This window comes from Amia ocellicauda, chromosome 14, assembly GCF_036373705.1.
Source record: "Amia ocellicauda isolate fAmiCal2 chromosome 14, fAmiCal2.hap1, whole genome shotgun sequence".
Lineage (NCBI taxonomy): Eukaryota > Metazoa > Chordata > Actinopteri > Amiiformes > Amiidae > Amia > Amia ocellicauda.
In genome coordinates, this window is record NC_089863.1 from 4,335,149 (window position 1) to 4,353,861 (window position 18,713).

The following is an 18,713-nucleotide window of genomic DNA, read 5'->3' on the forward strand; positions in this document are numbered from 1 at the left end:
GTGAACAGGTCCGGCCCGGCGATGGAATGCGCCCCGACACGGCCAGTCGCAGGACAACGACAGACAGGGACACAGAGTGATCAAAATATACAGATTATTATTATGATTATTATTCGTTTTATTAAATAATCACAAGGAGGCTTTAACAAAGTAATTTGTCAAGGAGGCTTCCTGATTGTATTATATTTCAAAGAATCATGTTAGCAATATTTTCATTATGACTGCAATGTACTGGGTTGATTTCGTTCAGATGTCCGTGCTCCCTGGGGTTATTAGTGGAGTGCACCTGCACTACCACGGCCACTATTATCCAATTGAATACATCGCACTTAAAGTAACTTGGTCGTCTGCTTCGAAATGGGGCTGTATTGTTATTATTTAATTTAGAGACGTCAGCTGCCTGTCAAATTGATATTTTCCACTACAGTGAATAAACGCACCGGTAGGGTGTTTCCCAGGAACACGTCACACATCAACACACAGCAGGGTGAGACAGCCCCGCCACTGTCATTTCACTGGCACCCTCATACAGAGGAGCTCGTTAAGACACATGACACGAACATGGTGCGATTTTTAGGACTCTGCATTAATTAATGCAATCAGTAATCAGCCCTTAATAAAAACAATGAAGTTGACTTTCATGATCTGCTTCAGGGCCAGTTTTTATTCTCTCCTTCGTGTCTAGTGGGTTATTTATTTATTTACACACCTTGCATCAATCGTATCAATCTCTAAATCGCTCTGCCTTGACAATGGCACTATTCTGATAACATAAATTGATCGATTAATTGATTTAATGTTTAGCCCCAATTCGGATCTGTCCAATCGCTGCCCTCCGCCAATCAGGGCTCGGAGGTATTTAAGGAGCTGAGTGCGGCTTCTCACTACTTCGTTTGTAGTGTTTTGAGATGGAGAAGTGAGGGATCAATGTGCGGGTCTGGGTTTGTGTCTCTGTGCTGCTGGCAGCAGCCATTGGTGTGTCTTTAGCCCAGGTTCAGAAATGTCAGGTCAGTGAGGCTGAGAAGATGGCGTGTGGAGACCCGGCGGTCAGTAGCGCGGACTGTGAGGCGAGTGACTGCTGCTTTGATCCGAGGGCCAGACAGCGCTGTTACTACAGCAGTGACGGTGAGAGGGTCGCCAGTGAAACACAGCTGCAGATCTGCAGGTCGTGCTCTTGGTGTGATTGAATCCTCGCTACAATACTGCCCTCTCCCTGCAGTGACGGTGCAGTGCACCACGGATGGGCAGTTCGTGGTTGTGGTGCCCAGGGACGTCACCACCCCTCCGCTGAGCCTCGATACCGTCAGCCTGCTGGGTGGTCAGAGCGCCCCCTGCAGTCCTGTCGGCACCACTGCTGGCTTTGCCAAGTTCCAGTTCCCAGTCAGTGCCTGCGGCAGCATCCTGAAGGTGAGCCTCTCCCAGCACTGCCAGGAGCATCGCAGCCCTGTGTGGAGCTGCTGCCTGCTGTGCCCCCTGTCTGGTGTCTAATGTGGGCTGTGATTGGTGTTCCAGGCTGAGGGGGAAGACCTGCTGTATGAGAACATGATGTCCTCTGCCTTTGACGTTCAGAAGGGGCCTGATGGCTCCATCACCAGGGACAGCCTCTATGAGTGAGTGGCTCCCTTGTGCCCCCAGTGGCCTTTCCCCTTGGTCAGGGTCCTGACTGATCCACTGCTGGCTGCTTCTCCCTCCAGGCTGACCTTCCTGTGCAGGTACTCGGGCAGTGAGCTGCTTCCTGTGGAGGCTGTAGTCTACACTGCGGCCCCCCCTCCCCCTTCAGTCGTGGCCCCGGGGCCCCTCAGTGTGGAGCTCAGGATTGCAACAGGTACTGTGCCCAGCTGTCCACAGGGCCGTGGCAGTGAATGCTTTCCAATGCATGTTGCATTCCTAATGCCCCTGCTGTTCCTCTGTAGAAGCCGTGTATGACTCCTACTACAGGGATGTGGACTACCCTGTGACCAAGGTCCTGCGGGATCCTGTGTATGTTGAGGTTCGCATCCTGAACAGGACTGACCCCAACATCGTCCTGACCCTGGAAGACTGCTGGGCAACGTCCACCCCCAGCCCTCTCGGCCAGCCCCAGTGGAGCCTGCTGGTGAACGGGTAACTGGAGCCCTGTCTCTCCTGTTGGCCAACCTGTGCTGCTGGTTTGGGCAGAGCTCTTGACCTGGTTGTGGTTGTCCTTCCAGGTGTCCATACAGAGATGACCCGTACCAGACCAGCTTGATTCCTGTGGGCAGCTCCTCCAGGCTGCTGTACCCAACGCACTACGAGCGCTTCGTGGTCCAGATGTTTACTTTTGTGGACGCTGGCTCCCAGCTCCCTCTGAAGGAGACGGTGAGGGCCTGTCAGAGGAGCTCAATGAGCTTCAATGGATTGAATGGGTTTGTATTGAGCTGAATCTCTTGCTCCCCCAGGTGTTCATCCACTGTAGTGCAGCAGTGTGCCGACCTAATGCCACGGACAGCTGTGTCCCTCAGTGCAGCCGCAGAATACGTGAGTAGCTGGATGGGGATTGATGGGTCTCAATGCCAGCACTGGGAGATCCTACTGGCGAAATGCCCTTCTGTTACTGGGCCTGCTCTTGGCTGCTTTAATGCTGCTCCTGTCCTGCAGGGAGATCTGTGGCCCCAGTACATAGGGCCCCTGGGGAGACTGCAGTGGTGTCCAGTGGGGAAGTGATCCTGATGGCTGCTGAGCTCCCTGCTGTGGACAGGAGGGCTTCTCCCAGTGAAGGTGAGGAGGGGAGCTGGACTCTGCTGGGGCTTGGCCCTGTGTTTTCTGTGCCTCTGTGAGCCGCCTGTCCCTCTCCTGTCCCCACAGGGCCCCAGGTCTTCAGCTATGCTGTGCTGGGAGTGGTTGCCTGCACTGTGCTGGTGCTCGGTGCTCTGGGGCTGGCTGCTGTGTGGAGAGCGTGGCCTGTGGTGCAGAAGACCCAACTGTGAATGGAGCAAATTTGTCAAATAAAATCTGAATGGTCTTGTGTGTGCTTTCTGGCATTACCTTCTGCGCTGAACCCCAATCACATCCACAAGTCCCTGTCTATCAGTTTCCTTCAGTGGCACCTATATGCATTACTATAGGCATAATGCCAGCTTTGCATTTACAACTAGGCTTGTGTCAATCAGTACCCTCTTTGATTTAGAAAATATACTGTTGTATTAACTTGCTTCAGCAGGGTGCTGACTTTGGTGCTGTAAGGCTTCTACCTGCTGTAGTGCACAATTGTCACCAGTGGGGTTTACTTTTGCAAATGTCCTCACCAAGCCTGACTTGCATCTCAAAAGCTTTCCATAAATCAAATACTCCACCCCACACGTGACAAATAGATTTCAGCTGAGACTGTACCGGAGTGTGTGCATTATGTGGGCAGAGCCCGTGCCATTGTATATTACATGTAATGCACCCAGTTCTGGGGTGAAACTACTGCTCCCTTTTAACTTCTGCATTCATGAAAAGCAATAATTATCATGCACAAATCGAAATTTAAATTTTCTCCCACAATTCAATCTTAAATAATCCTCACAACTGCTCTGTCAATAGCGGGAGGCACTATTTGGGTCTTATTTCCATTGCTTCCTCCCTTCCCCCTGCCCCCCGCTTTGACTTCTAGCTAGAACCTCCTTCATCTCCTGTAGGAGTCTATCGCTCATTCTGCATGGGCTGCAGTTCGACAGTACAGTGGTGTGTAAAGAGTGTTTGCATATGTTACGTACAACCTTCCCGTTTTCACGTTTCAAATAAATCACACAGAGGACCACATTGGGTTTGAAATCGGATTGTGTACCATTGCAGCGCCCACAGAACCGTGTACTTCACACTAAAGCTATACTGGACATGCGTGTATGAAAACAGCGTGAACAAAACACTGGATTTCCGTCCATTAGTTTGCAGCCACGATACATCTGGCCAATGCAGAGCTGCAGATGGTGGAGAAGTTGCAGAAGGGGTCTCTGACCGCCCCCGCACTGAGACACACTGTGTTTTCAACACAGAAAGGGGGAGTGGGCGGAAATGAGGCACAGCTAAGTGCAGATGTTTTCCTCTCGTCTTGTTTTCAGTTGAAAAGCTGGCTCCTTTTGCAACTTGCAGACGATTCAAATAAGTTTTTACTTTGGGAAGCAAAGTAGAGAATCGCATCCGGTAAGACAGCCCTTGCCAAAGAGACTGTTATGTGTGCGCGTGTGTGCAATGATCGACCGAACAGCGTCCAAAGGTCCGTTTGAAACTGGACTCTGTCCTTATTTGTGTCCAGTTTTCCAGTGCCAGTTGCGCCTTGAACTCTGGGGACGATCAGACGCTTCACAGATCGGGTCCGAATGAACCATATATTCAACCTCATCCTGTCGGCAACAATGCGTTGAAGTAGTATTTATTTTTGAGCCGTTTCCATGTAAAGAAATCATAAATTTAGTCTGTGTGGTGATTCTGCAAACGTCGTCCAATCATGTAAGTAACAATCTTAACTAATCTGTTGTTCTTCTTATTATTACTATTATTATTATTATTATTATTATTATTATTATTATTATTATTATTATGAGTAGTAGTAGTAGTATCATTATTATGAGTAGTAGTAGTATTAATAATAATAACAATAATAATAATAATAATAATAATAATAATAATAATAATAATAATAATAATGCTGTCTTGTTTCCGTTTGCCCGTCCGTGGTTTTTTCATTGAACATTTCATGTGCAGCGACGGGTATGAATGTATGGTATGTGTATGTATGTATGGATAGGCTGCGTATGTGTTTGTGTATGTATGTGTGTACCAGCTGTGGGTTTATATCGATTGTGTGCACTTCTTGCGCCTTTAAACACAGACCCACGCAGACACACACTGAGATTCGAGCAGTTTAATGCAATTGAGTCAATTCGATATACTTTAGAATGCCTCATAAGATATTAATTTTATGAAAATTGCGTAAGTTTATTTTAGGTTTACTTTTATAAGAGAACAATTGAAATATTGAACTCGCTGTCACTGCACATTTACAGAGATCATCCCACCCCCACTGCCACCAGAGGGGCGGGACTGTATGTGCAAGTTAGCTACATATTTATTATGTAAACTCCAGATTTAACATTTGCAATCAGATATGATATTTAGAGTCAACATTTATATTTAACATCTGTATTCACATTGAACATATAGGTTTATGTTTAACATTTCGATTGAACATTTCGATTTCGATTTAACGTTTGGATTTAAACTGAACATTTCGATGTATTATTTAGATTTAACTTTTAGATTGAATATTTAGACTTGCATTCAACATTTAGTTTTAAAACTTAGACTTAGATTTAACAATTGGATTAAACAAGATTTTACATTAACATTTTCAATCAGATATGATATTTAGATTCAACATTTATATTTAACATTTGTATTCAGATTTAATACAGATGGGTTAACAAAGTGAAATACTCCCTTATACATTTTGTGTCAACAATATGTATTTTTCGGTATATTATAATAATAATATACATAATAATATACATAATAATGATGATGATGATGAGATGATAATAATAATGGGTCAATTGCAATTAACTTATTACAGAGCTGCTAACTACGGGATCATGTCCAGTATGCTGCTTTCAGGGCGATGCAATTGGCCTATTAAGCCTAATAAATTATGCATACGTTATATACATATTTTCACCCTGATACAGAGTTATATACATATTTTCAGTTGCACAGCTTACATTCAACTTTTGGGATCTTCTTTGGATTGAGCAAAACTTGCCAAACAGCAGATGTTTTTGTACATTTGCATTATATGGCACAACACTTTGCATGATGGCGGATAGAGAAACAATAATGCAGAATAACACAGAGTTGTCCACATGCATGCTGGTAGATGGGGGGGTTGCACTCTTTCAAAGAAAAAAAATGTTAAATTATCTGTGTAATCGTCAATTTTCAATCGTCCATGTGTGTTTGTGTGTCTAACTCCACTCCACCGTGTCTTTGTGTAGCGCGATCATGGAGGAGCTCTCCCCCGCTGCCTCTGCCTCTGAGGAGACGGCCCGCCCGGCCACCGAGGAGGGGCCACTGGTGACGGTGTCTTTCCAGAAGAACAGCAGCTTCACCCAAAAGTTCCTGGAGGGGGAGCCCAAAGCGCTGGGGGTAGGAGTGGGAATTTGTGGTGGGGTGGGGGGGCTACATATCTCAGTCCCCAGAGTGGGGGGAGGTTAACTCTGTGTCTGTGGCTCCCCAGATAACCCAGATCATGCTCAGCGTGCACGTGATCAGCATCGCACTCATGAACTGGTTCAACGAAATGGAGCAGTTGGATATGATGATCGTCCGTCTGATCTGCTCCCTTATCGTACGTCGTCTGTCTCTCTCTGCGTCTGTTTGTGCGTCTGTCTCTCTGCCCCCCCGTGTCTCTGTCTGTGCATCTCTCTGTCCCTCCATGTCTGTCTGTCTCTCCATGTGTCCGTCTGTCTCTGTCTGTGCATCTCTCTGACCTTCCATGTCTGTCTCTCTGAGCATCTCTCTATCTCTCCATGTCTGTTGCTCTGTCGCTCTGTGTCTGTCTCTCTGTGCATCTCTCTGTCTTCCATGTCTGTGTCGGTCCAGCTCTCTGTCTCTCTCCTCTCCCCCTGTCTCTCTAACCCTGTCCTGTCTTTTCAGACCATTATAGCAGGTGGTGTTGCGATATCGGCAAGTAACCTGCACATGCCCAGAGTGAGTCACGAGAACTAATTTCCATTATTTAAGGGGTCGAGGCTGCATTCCTATAGGTGGTGGGCGGTGGGATCAATTCAATACTAAAAACTACTATAATTCTGATTATAAAAGGCCTCATCAGAAGTTTAATAAACAAAAACAAATCATGGAATTGAGAGCTGCTAATACCTATTAGTATAATGATATGCACTCTGCCTCTCTTGCAGATTAAGGCCTGCATGGCCATGGAGATCATTGGGTGTGTGTGCTCGGTCTTTTTGATCTTCGCCAACTTAGCCATCCACACCAACAGCCCCATCATGTACAGCTGCTGGATGCGATGGAACAAAACAATGGTTGAAGAGAGGGTGTGCCAGCAGCTCACAGTGAGTGCACTCTCTCTCTCGGTCTCTGTTATCTCTCACTCTCTCTCACTCTCGCTCTCCCTATGTCTGTCTGACTGGACTGGACTGGACTGCTGCAGAGTCACTGACTGGACTGGACTGGAATGGACTGGACTGCTGCAAAGTCACTGAGAATATTAATCTGAAAGTTCTGTACAGGACTGGCACTGCCCAGAAATTCTCTCCCTGCCCCCTGCTCAGCTGTGTGTGTGTGTGTCCACAGGAGATAACTGATCACATCAGCGCAGAGCAGTTGTTGGTGCAAGTGGTCATCACAGTCCTGTGCATCACGCTGGCCGTCTACTGTGGCAAGGCCGTGCGCTGCTGCAGCCCCGCCAGCAGAATGGTAAACTGACACACTGATACCCTGGAACAGTGGCACACTGCAGGACTGGCACACTGGCACACTGGCACTTATTGGGGGAAGCTGTAGGATCACTATTAATATAGTGGTAGTAGCACTACCTATAGTGGTATTAATTATTATTATTATTAATATTAATGTTGATGGAAGGATTCTAATGTCGAGGTCACTGTTCTACTGCCTCTTCTTCCAATTAAGCTCTGAATTATTGAATTGATCACTCGTTACCATCCTGTGGGCTAACTTGTTGCTCTTCATCTCTCGCAACACAGCCGGTGATCACGGTGAACGCTCCTGGCCCGGCCCAGTCGCAGCAGTGAGAGGACCCGGCCACAACGACCCCCACCCCCAAAATAAAGACTGAAGACCCACGCTACATACGCAGCCCACGCGCGAGTCCTGGTGTCCAGTGGGGGAGCGGTGACTGTTGACAAAGGAGTTTCAGTCAGGGACAGTCAGAGATGGATGACGATTGGACGAGGAACATCAGAGCGACACAGACCCGTGCCGACCCTTTCCCTCCAGCTGGGCTTGCCGTAGTGCTCAGAGCGAGGCAGTCGGGAAGCTGACGACCTCCACAATTATTTGTGTAGCAGCCCCTGTGGATGTACTTGACAACACCACCCCCTTATTGCAGTTTTACTTAATTGCTTGAGCACATTTGTCCAAGCAGAATTCACACTTTCAAAACAATGAACACACAGCCCTAAATTGAAACAGGTTGGCCAAAATGGCAGATTTAATTTGCAGATTGCACCAAGACACTCAAAACATGAAACACAGAAATCATCTTTCCATCACAACATACAACTTGTTACCTAATGAAAAGTTACTTCAATCATTTGTTTTACATAATGGCACAATAAATACTAACTACTACCATCAATATACCCTACTATGGCTAACCCACCTGTTGATATGATAATTACAGTATGTACCATAAAAGGCACGTAACCATCACAGCATGGGCTGTATTCTTTCCATGATTTTACCAAATTCAGATGGAACATCACTCAGGAGCAGGGATATCCAGAAAGAAACCACTCCATTTCACCTCTGTCCTTTACAAATGCAATGATGCTGTAGATACAGAGAATAAAAGACTCCAAGCAGACAACTCACTGCAAGAACAAAGTGTCAAAAAAGCAGCACAAACACAGTAAAATACTGTTTATTGGGTTTAAGTATTTTACATTTACGTAAATAAAAACAATTCAATTTTTAATACTTGTGATTAAAATGTCAGTCCTTAAAATCACTTAAAAAGTTTTAAAATCTTTGTGATTTTAACACAAACTAAAACAATTAACTTTAAAATAAACGTGCTCAAATCAACAAAACAAACGTGATAAAAGCAAAAACTGCACACCAACAAAAGGGCAAATACATTGAAAATAACTGAAAATGCATTAAACAAAATAAAGAAACAATTAAAAGGAAAAAATAAAAAACAAACAAAAAAGGTCTAATGCATTTTAAATTAAACCCAAAACGGTCAATGTATTTGACAACAAAATATAACAAAACTATACCAAAAAAAACCTGAACAATGTGATTTAAAAACAACTAAATCTTTAAAAACAATTAAGATTCGTTTTTTTTTTAATCTTTTTAAAAACAATCAGCCGTAAAATCTTTAAAAGATCTTGGACTCGGGCTCCAGCAGGGGGAACTGACCGTCCCCGGAGGTGGGTCCCTTCATGGGATCCTAAGCTCCCCCAGATCTTGTATACATCAGTTCTTGTAGGCTTCCTCCTTGCCCCTCTGATGGACCTCCAGATTGACATAGTCTCTTACAAACACCATGCCCCTCCGCGCGATGACGATCGGGTCCAGCTCCTGCTTATTAAACAAACAGATGTTCCGTCCCTCCCACAGTGCCTGCTTCACTGCGCAGACGACACGCCACCAGCACCTCAAGGTAGATGAAGAGATTCCCTTGGCCGGACCATACAAGATCTGCTGGGCGGTCGCCCGCGCAGGAACGGCGAACCTGTGGAGGAACGGAAAAAACAGGAGCCAGACCCTGTGGGCGGAGGGGCACTCACTAAAGATGTGAGCCTCCGTCTCCTTCCCCAGGCAACCCTTATAGGGGCAGGTGTCATAAGGAGCTATGCCCCTTCTGTGCATGAACACTCGGGTGGGGAGACACCGACTCACAGCCATCCAGGAGACATCTTTCTGCGTGTTCGTGAGGCAAACGTGCGTAGCGTTAGCCCAGATAAACCGGCAGGTTTCGGGAGGGAAATCTTCTATCCGGCTGGTCTCCTGGGCAGATCTCATCTGACTACAGATGGTCTTATAATCCCAGGAGGCCAGCACGACTTTATGGAGGCCTACTTCGAGCGCAAAGGCTCGGAGCGCCCTGTAGAACGGCGGGGGATCCCACGAGTGCGGCCTGGTGTTATCCATGGCGCAGAGGCCGAATGGTCTCAGGCTGCTGGCAAAATAAAAGCGGTTCATGAAACTCACCTTCTTGCCAGCAGCCTGGATGTTCTTGACCACATAGGCCAGCCCCTGCGCCTTTATCAGCCGCACAACGTCCGGGACCCCCCTGCCTCCATCCAGGGTACCCTTCACCATCTGCACTCTTTTCAGCCTCTCCATTTTGCTCCCCCAGACAAACCGAAATATAATTCGGGTCACTAATTTTGCGATGACCTTGTCTGGGGGGAAGATCATTCCTACGTAGAGGAGTATCGGGAAGAGGATGGCCTTTACGACCAGCACCTTACCAGCCATCGTCAAGGTCCTTGTGCTCCAGCCGTGGATCTTCCTTTGGACCTTCGCTATGGCCTCCTCCCAGCTCCGGGCGCCCGTGTTGGTCCCGTCGATCGTGATCCCCAGAACCTTGATAGACGGCTTCACAGGGAACACGGTCGGCGGGCCCCGGCCGACAGGCCATGCCCTGGAGAGGTAGACCTCGCTCTTGGCCTTGTTCACAGCGGCCCCCGTCGCCCTGCAGAAGCCGTCCAGCAGTTCCTCGACCCTGGCCACGGACGGAGCGTCCGTGCAGACCACGGCCACGTCGTCCATATAGGCCAGGGCCTTCAGTTGCTCTCCGCCGGAACCCGGGAGATGGAAACCTGTCACCCGGACGTCCCGGCGGATCGCCTGCATGAACGGCTCCAAGCAGAGGACGTACAGCAGGGCCGACAGGGGACAACCCTGCCGGACCCCCTACCTGACCGGAAATGGTTCGGTCAGGTGGCGGTTCACAAGGACCCTGCTGCTTAGGCCGCTGTAGATGATCTTGACCCACTTCCTCAGGCCAAGAGCGAGACCCATCCTCTCCATAACGAGCTGCAGGTATTCGTGGCCCACTCTGTCGAAGGCTTTCTCCTGGTCCAAGCTGATTAGGACCAGGGGAAGCCCTCTCTCGTTCGAGTAGGCCACGACGTCCCTGAGCAGCATGGCGTTGTCGGCCGCCGATCTCCCCCGGGCACCACAGACCTGGTCGGGACCCACGACTTGAGGGAGTGGCCGCTGCAGCCGGAGCGTCAGTGCTTTGGCCAGTATCTTGTAGTCGGTGCACAGGAGGCTGACTGGCTGCACAAACACAGTATATTCCACACTCATCAACAGTCCATCAGACCTCAAGTTGTCTTGAACATCACACTGGATGTTTTCCCTCCTTGCAGGGCACATCGCTGCTCTGCAGTCCTGTGCAATGATGGTCAGCCAACCAGCATTCGTGGCATTGAGGAGGGGCCTGAGGTCACGTGAACTGAAATCACAATTGTTCCACTCAGACAATTTCTTAATTGTATGGAAAGCAGGAGTGTATGGAGGGAGAATTTGTATCACTGTTCAGAGGTGGGCTCTAACCAATGTAGTACAAAGACAGGAGAGGTCAAAAGCAACATTGTCCTGGTGTCCTATGGTACACTGGAGTGACTGAAACAATCACCCCAAGGTCCTGAGAATCTCTACAAAATGCTATTCATTTTTGAATAGAATCTCAATTCAGCATGCCACACTCAGCAGATCATTTAACAGCTGTTCTGTCAATATAATTTGCACCTTAAAACCATAATAAAGCAGCATAGAGCCTTAATAACAGTACTTCAAACATTGGGAAAGTAAAAAAAGCCCAGAAAACACCATTGAGCAGGAGCACAGTGCCTAGTTATGGGATTGTGTATAAGATCACAAAAAGTCACTTTGTGCACCAGTTTGTTGTACACGTCTGAATGGCACATTTTCAAAACCGAACAAAAACGGGTCTGGTAGCAGATGAAGGAGCTCTGGAGAATGCGGGCATCGGTCCCGCCACCTCTCGCATGCTAAGCGAGCGCTCTACCATCTGAGCTAATTCCCCGCTGCTTCCTGTGGCAGCACCGCCCTGTGCAGCGCCGGCTGCAGGTTCGCTCTGAACTTTGCATCCCTTTGGGTTCACTGATACCCTGTTCCAGGACAGAAGAAGCTGTTTCCATCGGATTGCTTGAGTGCGTCCAAACGTGGGGCCAGTGGCGCAATGGATAACGCGTCTGACTACGAATCAGAAGACTGTAGGTTCGACTCCTACCTGGCTCGACAGCATCTACAACCAACTCTCACTGTTTTCTTCTCATATCTGGCGACCAGCAGCACTACATCATAGTGTGCCGGACCAGGCATGGGAGGACCATCAAAGTCACCGCTACCACACTCCAATCTCATTCCATGATGATTATCAAACCATTGCACCAGTGTGACTGAGGTGCAACATACATTCAATGTGTTCATGGCTCCATCTGCTCATTCAATTCAACCTGTACCCGACTGCTGCCTCTCACCTGAACCGTAGTCAACAGAAATGCGCACTTGTATCACACCTTGTCGACACTGTTAATGTGTCATTGACACCCAATATCCTGACATGTTGCTTAATCCGTTTAATCTCAATTCTTTCATAATAAGACTCTGTTACAATAAGACACTTCCACAACACTACATTCATTTGAATAGACAATCACTTTTGAATACAGTGTGGAGTAGTGGTTTGGGCTCTGTACCCTGTAGCACAGCACGGTGTGTGCAATCTCTGGTACACTTACTACTCTTGAGCAAGGGACTTTAGCTAGATTGCACCAGTTAATGCCCACCCATGCCAATGGGTTAAGTGTAAGGAAAACAAAATGTGGTAATATCTCGTTAACATCTGTAAGTCACCCTGGCTATGGTGTCTGCTAAGAAATCGAATTAAAAAATACGTTGATATGAATCTCCATTGATTTATTTCTGTGTTCAACATGTATAATTCATGTATTTATTATTATCTTCTCTCTGCATTTATTTTTAATTCTGCCTTGGATTATCCTCCATACATGTCGCACAAATGAATGTACAATGCATTCTGGCCCTTCTCATCACTACAACAAGCAAAGGCAAAATATGAAAGAGAACGTGAGTTGAAAAGGTGAGGTGGTGTTTTTCTCTTTATATCTCTATTTACAGAGTAGACGAAATGCAGAGGAGGAAATATAAATAGAAAAGAAGAAAAAATGTCAACGAAGAACTGTAAAGGCACAGAGGGAAATGTGAACATAAAATTGGTATTACATACGGACATACGATTTTTCTTAGATCTATGTAAAAATGTAATATTTTATAGCATAGAGCGAAGTAATATGAACTGAAACAGAATATTAGATGAAGTCTAAATACATCTGTTTGTTCAAAACAGAATACACTGTTTGGTTCTTGTTGTGAATACATTGGGGTGGATATATTTACGAATGGTATGGTGGTTGTGATCAAGAAGTGAAAAATGATGACCCCTCGTATGCTTGTGAGGATCTCAGCAGGGCTGTCCTGCGGGCTGACGACGGGTCTGGTAGCAGATGAAGGAGCTCTGGAGAATGCGGGCATCGGTCCCGCCACCTCTCGCATGCTAAGCGAGCGCTCTACCATCTGAGCTAATTCCCCGCTGCTTCCTGTGGCAGCACCGCCCTGTGCAGCGCCGGCTGCAGGTTCGCTCTGAACTTTGCATCCCTTTGGGTTCACTGATACCCTGTTCCAGGACAGAAGAAGCTGTTTCCATCGGATTGCTTGAGTGCGTCCAAACGTGGGGCCAGTGGCGCAATGGATAACGCGTCTGACTACGAATCAGAAGACTGTAGGTTCGACTCCTACCTGGCTCGACAGCATCTACAACCAACTCTCACTGTTTTCTTCTCATATCTGGCGACCAGCAGCACTACATCATAGTGTGCCTGACCAGGCATGGGAGGACCATCAAAGTCACCGCTACCACACTCCAATCTCATTCCATGATGATTATGAAACCAATGCACCAGTGTGACTGAGGTGCAACATACATTCAATGTGTTCATGGCTCCATCTGCTCATTCAATTCAACCTGTACCCGACTGCTGCCTCTCACCTGAAACGTAGTCAACAGAAATGCGCACTTGTATCACACCTTGTCGACACTGTTAATGTGTCATTGACACCCAATAACCTGACATGTTGCTTAATCCGTTTAATCTCAATTCTTTCATAATAAGACTCTGTTACAATAAGACACTTCCACAACACTACATTCATTTGAACAGATAATCACTTTTGAATACAGTGTGGAGTAGTGGTTTGGGCTCTGTACCCTGTAGCACAGCACGGTGTGTGCAATCTCTGGTACACTTACTACTCTTGAGCAAGGGACTTTAGCTGGATTGCACCAGTTAATGCCCACCCATGCCAATGGGTTAAGTGTAAGGAAAACAAAATGTGGTAATATCTCGTTAACATCTGTAAGTCACCCTGGCTATGGTGTCTGCTAAGAAATCGAATTAAAAAATACGTTGATATGAATCTCCATTGATTTATTTCTGTGTTCAACATGTATAATTCATGTATTTATTATTATCTTCTCTCTGCATTTATTTTTAATTCTGCCTTGGATTATCCTCCATACATGTCGCACAAATGAATGTACAATGCATTCTGGCCCTTCTCATCACTACAACAAGCAAAGGCAAAATATGAAAGAGAACGTGAGTTGAAAAGGTGAGGTGGTGTTTTTCTCTTTATATCTCTATTTACAGAGTAGACGAAATGCAGAGGAGGAAATATAAATAGAAAAGAAGAAAAAATGTCAACGAAGAACTGTAAAGGCACAGAGGGAAATGTGAACATAAAATTGGTATTACATACGGACATACGTTTTTTCTTAGATCTATGTAAAAATGTAATATTTTATAGCATAGAGCGAAGTAATATGAACTGAAACAGACTATTTGAAGAAGTCTAAATACATCTGCTTGTTCAAAACAGAATACACTGTTTGGTTCTTGTTGTGAATACATTGGGGTGGATATATTTACGAATGGTATGGTGGTTGTGATCAAGAAGTGAAAAATGATGACCCCTCGTATGCTTGTGAGGATCTCAGCAGGGCTGTCCTGCGGGCTGACGACGGGTCTGGTAGCAGATGAAGGAGCTCTGGAGAATGCGGGCATCGGTCCCGCCACCTCTCGCATGCTAAGCGAGCGCTCTACCATCTGAGCTAATTCCCCGCTGCTTCCTGTGGCAGCACCGCCCTGTGCAGCGCCGGCTGCAGGTTCGCTCTGAACTTTGCATCCCTTTGGGTTCACTGATACCCTGTTCCAGGACAGAAGAAGCTGTTTCCATCGGATTGCTTGAGTGCGTCCAAACGTGGGGCCAGTGGCGCAATGGATAACGCGTCTGACTACGAATCAGAAGACTGTAGGTTCGACTCCTACCTGGCTCGACAGCATCTACAACCAACTCTCACTGTTTTCTTCTCATATCTGGCGACCAGCAGCACTACATCATAGTGTGCCTGACCAGGCATGGGAGGACCATCAAAGTCACCGCTACCACACTCCAATCTCATTCCATGATGATTATGAAACCAATGCACCAGTGTGACTGAGGTGCAACATACATTCAATGTCTTCATGGCTCCATCTGCTCATTCAATTCAACCTGTACCCGACTGCTGCCTCTCACCTGAAACGTAGTCAACAGAAATGCGCACTTGTATCACACCTTGTCGACACTGTTAATGTGTCATTGACACCCAATAACCTGACATGTTGCTTAATCCGTTTAATCTCAATTCTTTCATAATAAGACTCTGTTACAATAAGACACTTCCACAACACTACATTCATTTGAACAGATAATCACTTTTGAATACAGTGTGGAGTAGTGGTTTGGGCTCTGTACCCTGTAGCACAGCACGGTGTGTGCAATCTCTGGTACACTTACTACTCTTGAGCAAGGGACTTTAGCTGGATTGCACCAGTTAATGCCCACCCATGCCAATGGGTTAAGTGTAAGGAAAACAAAATGTGGTAATATCTCGTTAACATCTGTAAGTCACCCTGGCTATGGTGTCTGCTAAGAAATCGAATTAAAAAATACGTTGATATGAATCTCCATTGATTTATTTCTGTGTTCAACATGTATAATTCATGTATTTATTATTATCTTCTCTCTGCATTTATTTTTAATTCTGCCTTGGATTATCCTCCATACATGTCGCACAAATGAATGTACAATGCATTCTGGCCCTTCTCATCACTACAACAAGCAAAGGCAAAATATGAAAGAGAACGTGAGTTGAAAAGGTGAGGTGGTGTTTTTCTCTTTATATCTCTATTTACAGAGTAGACGAAATGCAGAGGAGGAAATATAAATAGAAAAGAAGAAAAAATGTCAACGAAGAACTGTAAAGGCACAGAGGGAAATGTGAACATAAAATTGGTATTACATACGGACATACGTTTTTTCTTAGATCTATGTAAAAATGTAATATTTTATAGCATAGAGCGAAGTAATATGAACTGATACAGAATATTAGATGATGTCTAAATACATCTGTTTGTTCAAAACAGAATACACTGTATTGTTCTTGTTGTGAATACATTGGGGTGGATATATTTACGAATGGTATGGTGGTTGTGATCAAGAAGTGAAAAATGACGACCCCTCGTATGCTTGTGAGGATCTCAGCAGGGCTGTCCTGCGGGCTGAAGACGGGTCTGGTAGCAGATGAAGGAGCTCTGGAGAATGCGGGCATCGGTCCCGCCACCTCTCGCATGCTAAGCGAGCGCTCTACCATCTGAGCTAATTCCCCGCTGCTTCCTGTGGCAGCACCGCCCTGTGCAGCGCCGGCTGCAGGTTCGCTCTGAACTTTGCATCCCTTTGGGTTCACTGATACCCTGTTCCAGGACAGAAGAAGCTGTTTCCATCGGATTGCTTGAGTGCGTCCAAACGTGGGGCCAGTGGCGCAATGGATAACGCGTCTGACTACGAATCAGAAGACTGTAGGTTCGACTCCTACCTGGCTCGACAGCATCTACACCCAACTCTCACTGTTTTCTTCTCATATCTGGCGACCAGCAACACTACATCATAGTGTGCCGGACCAGGCATGGGAGGACCATCAAAGTCACCGCTACCACACTCCAATCTCATTCCATGATGATTATCAAACCATTGCACCAGTGTGACTGAGGTGCAACATACATTCAATGTGTTCATGGCTCCATCTGCTCATTCAATTCAACCTGTACCCGACTGCTGCCTCTCACCTGAACCGTAGTCAACAGAAATGCGCACTTGTATCACACCTTGTCGACACTGTTAATGTGTCATTGACACCCAATATCCTGACATGTTGCTTAATCCGTTTAATCTCAATTCTTTCATAATAAGACTCTGTTACAATAAGACACTTCCACAACACTACATTCATTTGAATAGACAATCACTTTTGAATACAGTGTGGAGTAGTGGTTTGGGCTCTGTACCCTGTAGCACAGCACGGTGTGTGCAATCTCTGGTACACTTACTACTCTTGAGCAAGGGACTTTAGCTAGATTGCACCAGTTAATGCCCACCCATGCCAATGGGTTAAGTGTAAGGAAAACAAAATGTGGTAATATCTCGTTAACATCTGTAAGTCACCCTGGCTATGGTGTCTGCTAAGAAATCGAATTAAAAAATACGTTGATATGAATCTCCATTGATTTATTTCTGTGTTCAACATGTATAATTCATGTATTTATTATTATCTTCTCTCTGCATTTATTTTTAATTCTGCCTTGGATTATCCTCCATACATGTCGCACAAATGAATGTACAATGCATTCTGGCCCTTCTCATCACTACAACAAGCAAAGGCAAAATATGAAAGAGAACGTGAGTTGAAAAGGTGAGGTGGTGTTTTTCTCTTTATATCTCTATTTACAGAGTAGACGAAATGCAGAGGAGGAAATATAAATAGAAAAGAAGAAAAAATGTCAACGAAGAACTGTAAAGGCACAGAGGGAAATGTGAACATAAAATTGGTATTACATACGGACATACGATTTTTCTTAGATCTATGTAAAAATGTAATATTTTATAGCATAGAGCGAAGTAATATGAACTGAAACAGAATATTAGATGAAGTCTAAATACATCTGTTTGTTCAAAACAGAATACACTGTTTGGTTCTTGTTGTGAATACATTGGGGTGGATATATTTACGAATGGTATGGTGGTTGTGATCAAGAAGTGAAAAATGATGACCCCTCGTATGCTTGTGAGGATCTCAGCAGGGCTGTCCTGCGGGCTGACGACGGGTCTGGTAGCAGATGAAGGAGCTCTGGAGAATGCGGGCATCGGTCCCGCCACCTCTCGCATGCTAAGCGAGCGCTCTACCATCTGAGCTAATTCCCCGCTGCTTCCTGTGGCAGCACCGCCCTGTGCAGCGCCGGCTGCAGGTTCGCTCTGAACTTTGCATCCCTTTGGGTTCACTGATACCCTGTTCCAGGACAGAAGAAGCTGTTTCCATCGGATTGCTTGAGTGCGTCCAAACGTGGGGCCAGTGGCGCAATGGATAACGCGTCTGACTACGAATCAGAAGACTGTAGGTTCGACTCCTACCTGGCTCGACAGCATCTACAACCAACTCTCACTGTTTTCTTCTCATATCTGGCGACCAGCAGCACTACATCATAGTGTGCCTGACCAGGCATGGGAGGACCATCAAAGTCACCGCTACCACACTCCAATCTCATTCCATGATGATTATGAAACCAATGCACCAGTGTGACTGAGGTGCAACATACATTCAATGTGTTCATGGCTCCATCTGCTCATTCAATTCAACCTGTACCCGACTGCTGCCTCTCACCTGAAACGTAGTCAACAGAAATGCGCACTTGTATCACACCTTGTCGACACTGTTAATGTGTCATTGACACCCAATAACCTGACATGTTGCTTAATCCGTTTAATCTCAATTCTTTCATAATAAG

General features: G+C 46.0%; 2 protein-coding genes and 5 non-coding genes across 9 annotated transcripts; all 7 read left to right on the forward strand.

Annotated features, from left to right (window-relative positions):
- The first annotated feature begins 904 nt into the window (after positions 1 to 904).
- Positions 905 to 2,983, forward strand: LOC136768369 (zona pellucida sperm-binding protein 4). The gene is made up of 9 exons (XM_066722540.1): positions 905 to 1,125; positions 1,220 to 1,407; positions 1,513 to 1,610; positions 1,695 to 1,825; positions 1,914 to 2,103; positions 2,190 to 2,337; positions 2,418 to 2,496; positions 2,617 to 2,736; positions 2,824 to 2,983. The coding sequence occupies exons 1-9, from the start codon at positions 1,026 to 1,028 to the stop codon at positions 2,943 to 2,945; spliced, it is 1,176 nt and encodes a 391-aa protein (XP_066578637.1). The 5' UTR covers positions 905 to 1,025; the 3' UTR covers positions 2,946 to 2,983.
- Positions 2,984 to 3,345: 362 nt separating this feature from the next.
- Positions 3,346 to 8,415, forward strand: LOC136768370 (membrane-spanning 4-domains subfamily A member 4D). Of its 3 annotated transcripts, none has more exons than XM_066722541.1 (7): positions 3,346 to 4,449; positions 5,991 to 6,141; positions 6,233 to 6,343; positions 6,652 to 6,705; positions 6,915 to 7,073; positions 7,315 to 7,437; positions 7,728 to 8,415. In XM_066722541.1, exons 2-7 carry the CDS (start codon positions 5,998 to 6,000, stop codon positions 7,773 to 7,775), a joined length of 639 nt encoding a protein of 212 aa, XP_066578638.1. In that variant the 5' UTR covers positions 3,346 to 4,449; positions 5,991 to 5,997; the 3' UTR covers positions 7,776 to 8,415. The 3 variants fall into 3 exon arrangements, with proteins under 3 accessions (XP_066578638.1, XP_066578639.1, XP_066578640.1); XM_066722542.1 differs by having other exon boundaries at positions 3,346 to 4,143; XM_066722543.1 differs by lacking the exon at positions 6,233 to 6,343.
- Positions 8,416 to 11,918: 3,503 nt separating this feature from the next.
- trnar-acg (transfer RNA arginine (anticodon ACG)) lies at positions 11,919 to 11,991 on the forward strand. Its single transcript has one exon. It is a non-coding gene; the product is annotated as a tRNA-Arg (tRNA).
- Positions 11,992 to 13,507: 1,516 nt separating this feature from the next.
- trnar-acg (transfer RNA arginine (anticodon ACG)) lies at positions 13,508 to 13,580 on the forward strand. Its single transcript has one exon. It is a non-coding gene; the product is annotated as a tRNA-Arg (tRNA).
- Positions 13,581 to 15,096: 1,516 nt separating this feature from the next.
- Positions 15,097 to 15,169, forward strand: trnar-acg (transfer RNA arginine (anticodon ACG)). The gene has a single exon. It is a non-coding gene; the product is annotated as a tRNA-Arg (tRNA).
- Positions 15,170 to 16,685: 1,516 nt separating this feature from the next.
- Positions 16,686 to 16,758, forward strand: trnar-acg (transfer RNA arginine (anticodon ACG)). Its single transcript has one exon. It is a non-coding gene; the product is annotated as a tRNA-Arg (tRNA).
- A 1,516-nt stretch (positions 16,759 to 18,274) lies between these two features.
- trnar-acg (transfer RNA arginine (anticodon ACG)) lies at positions 18,275 to 18,347 on the forward strand. Its single transcript has one exon. It is a non-coding gene; the product is annotated as a tRNA-Arg (tRNA).
- The last annotated feature ends 366 nt before the right edge of the window (positions 18,348 to 18,713 follow it).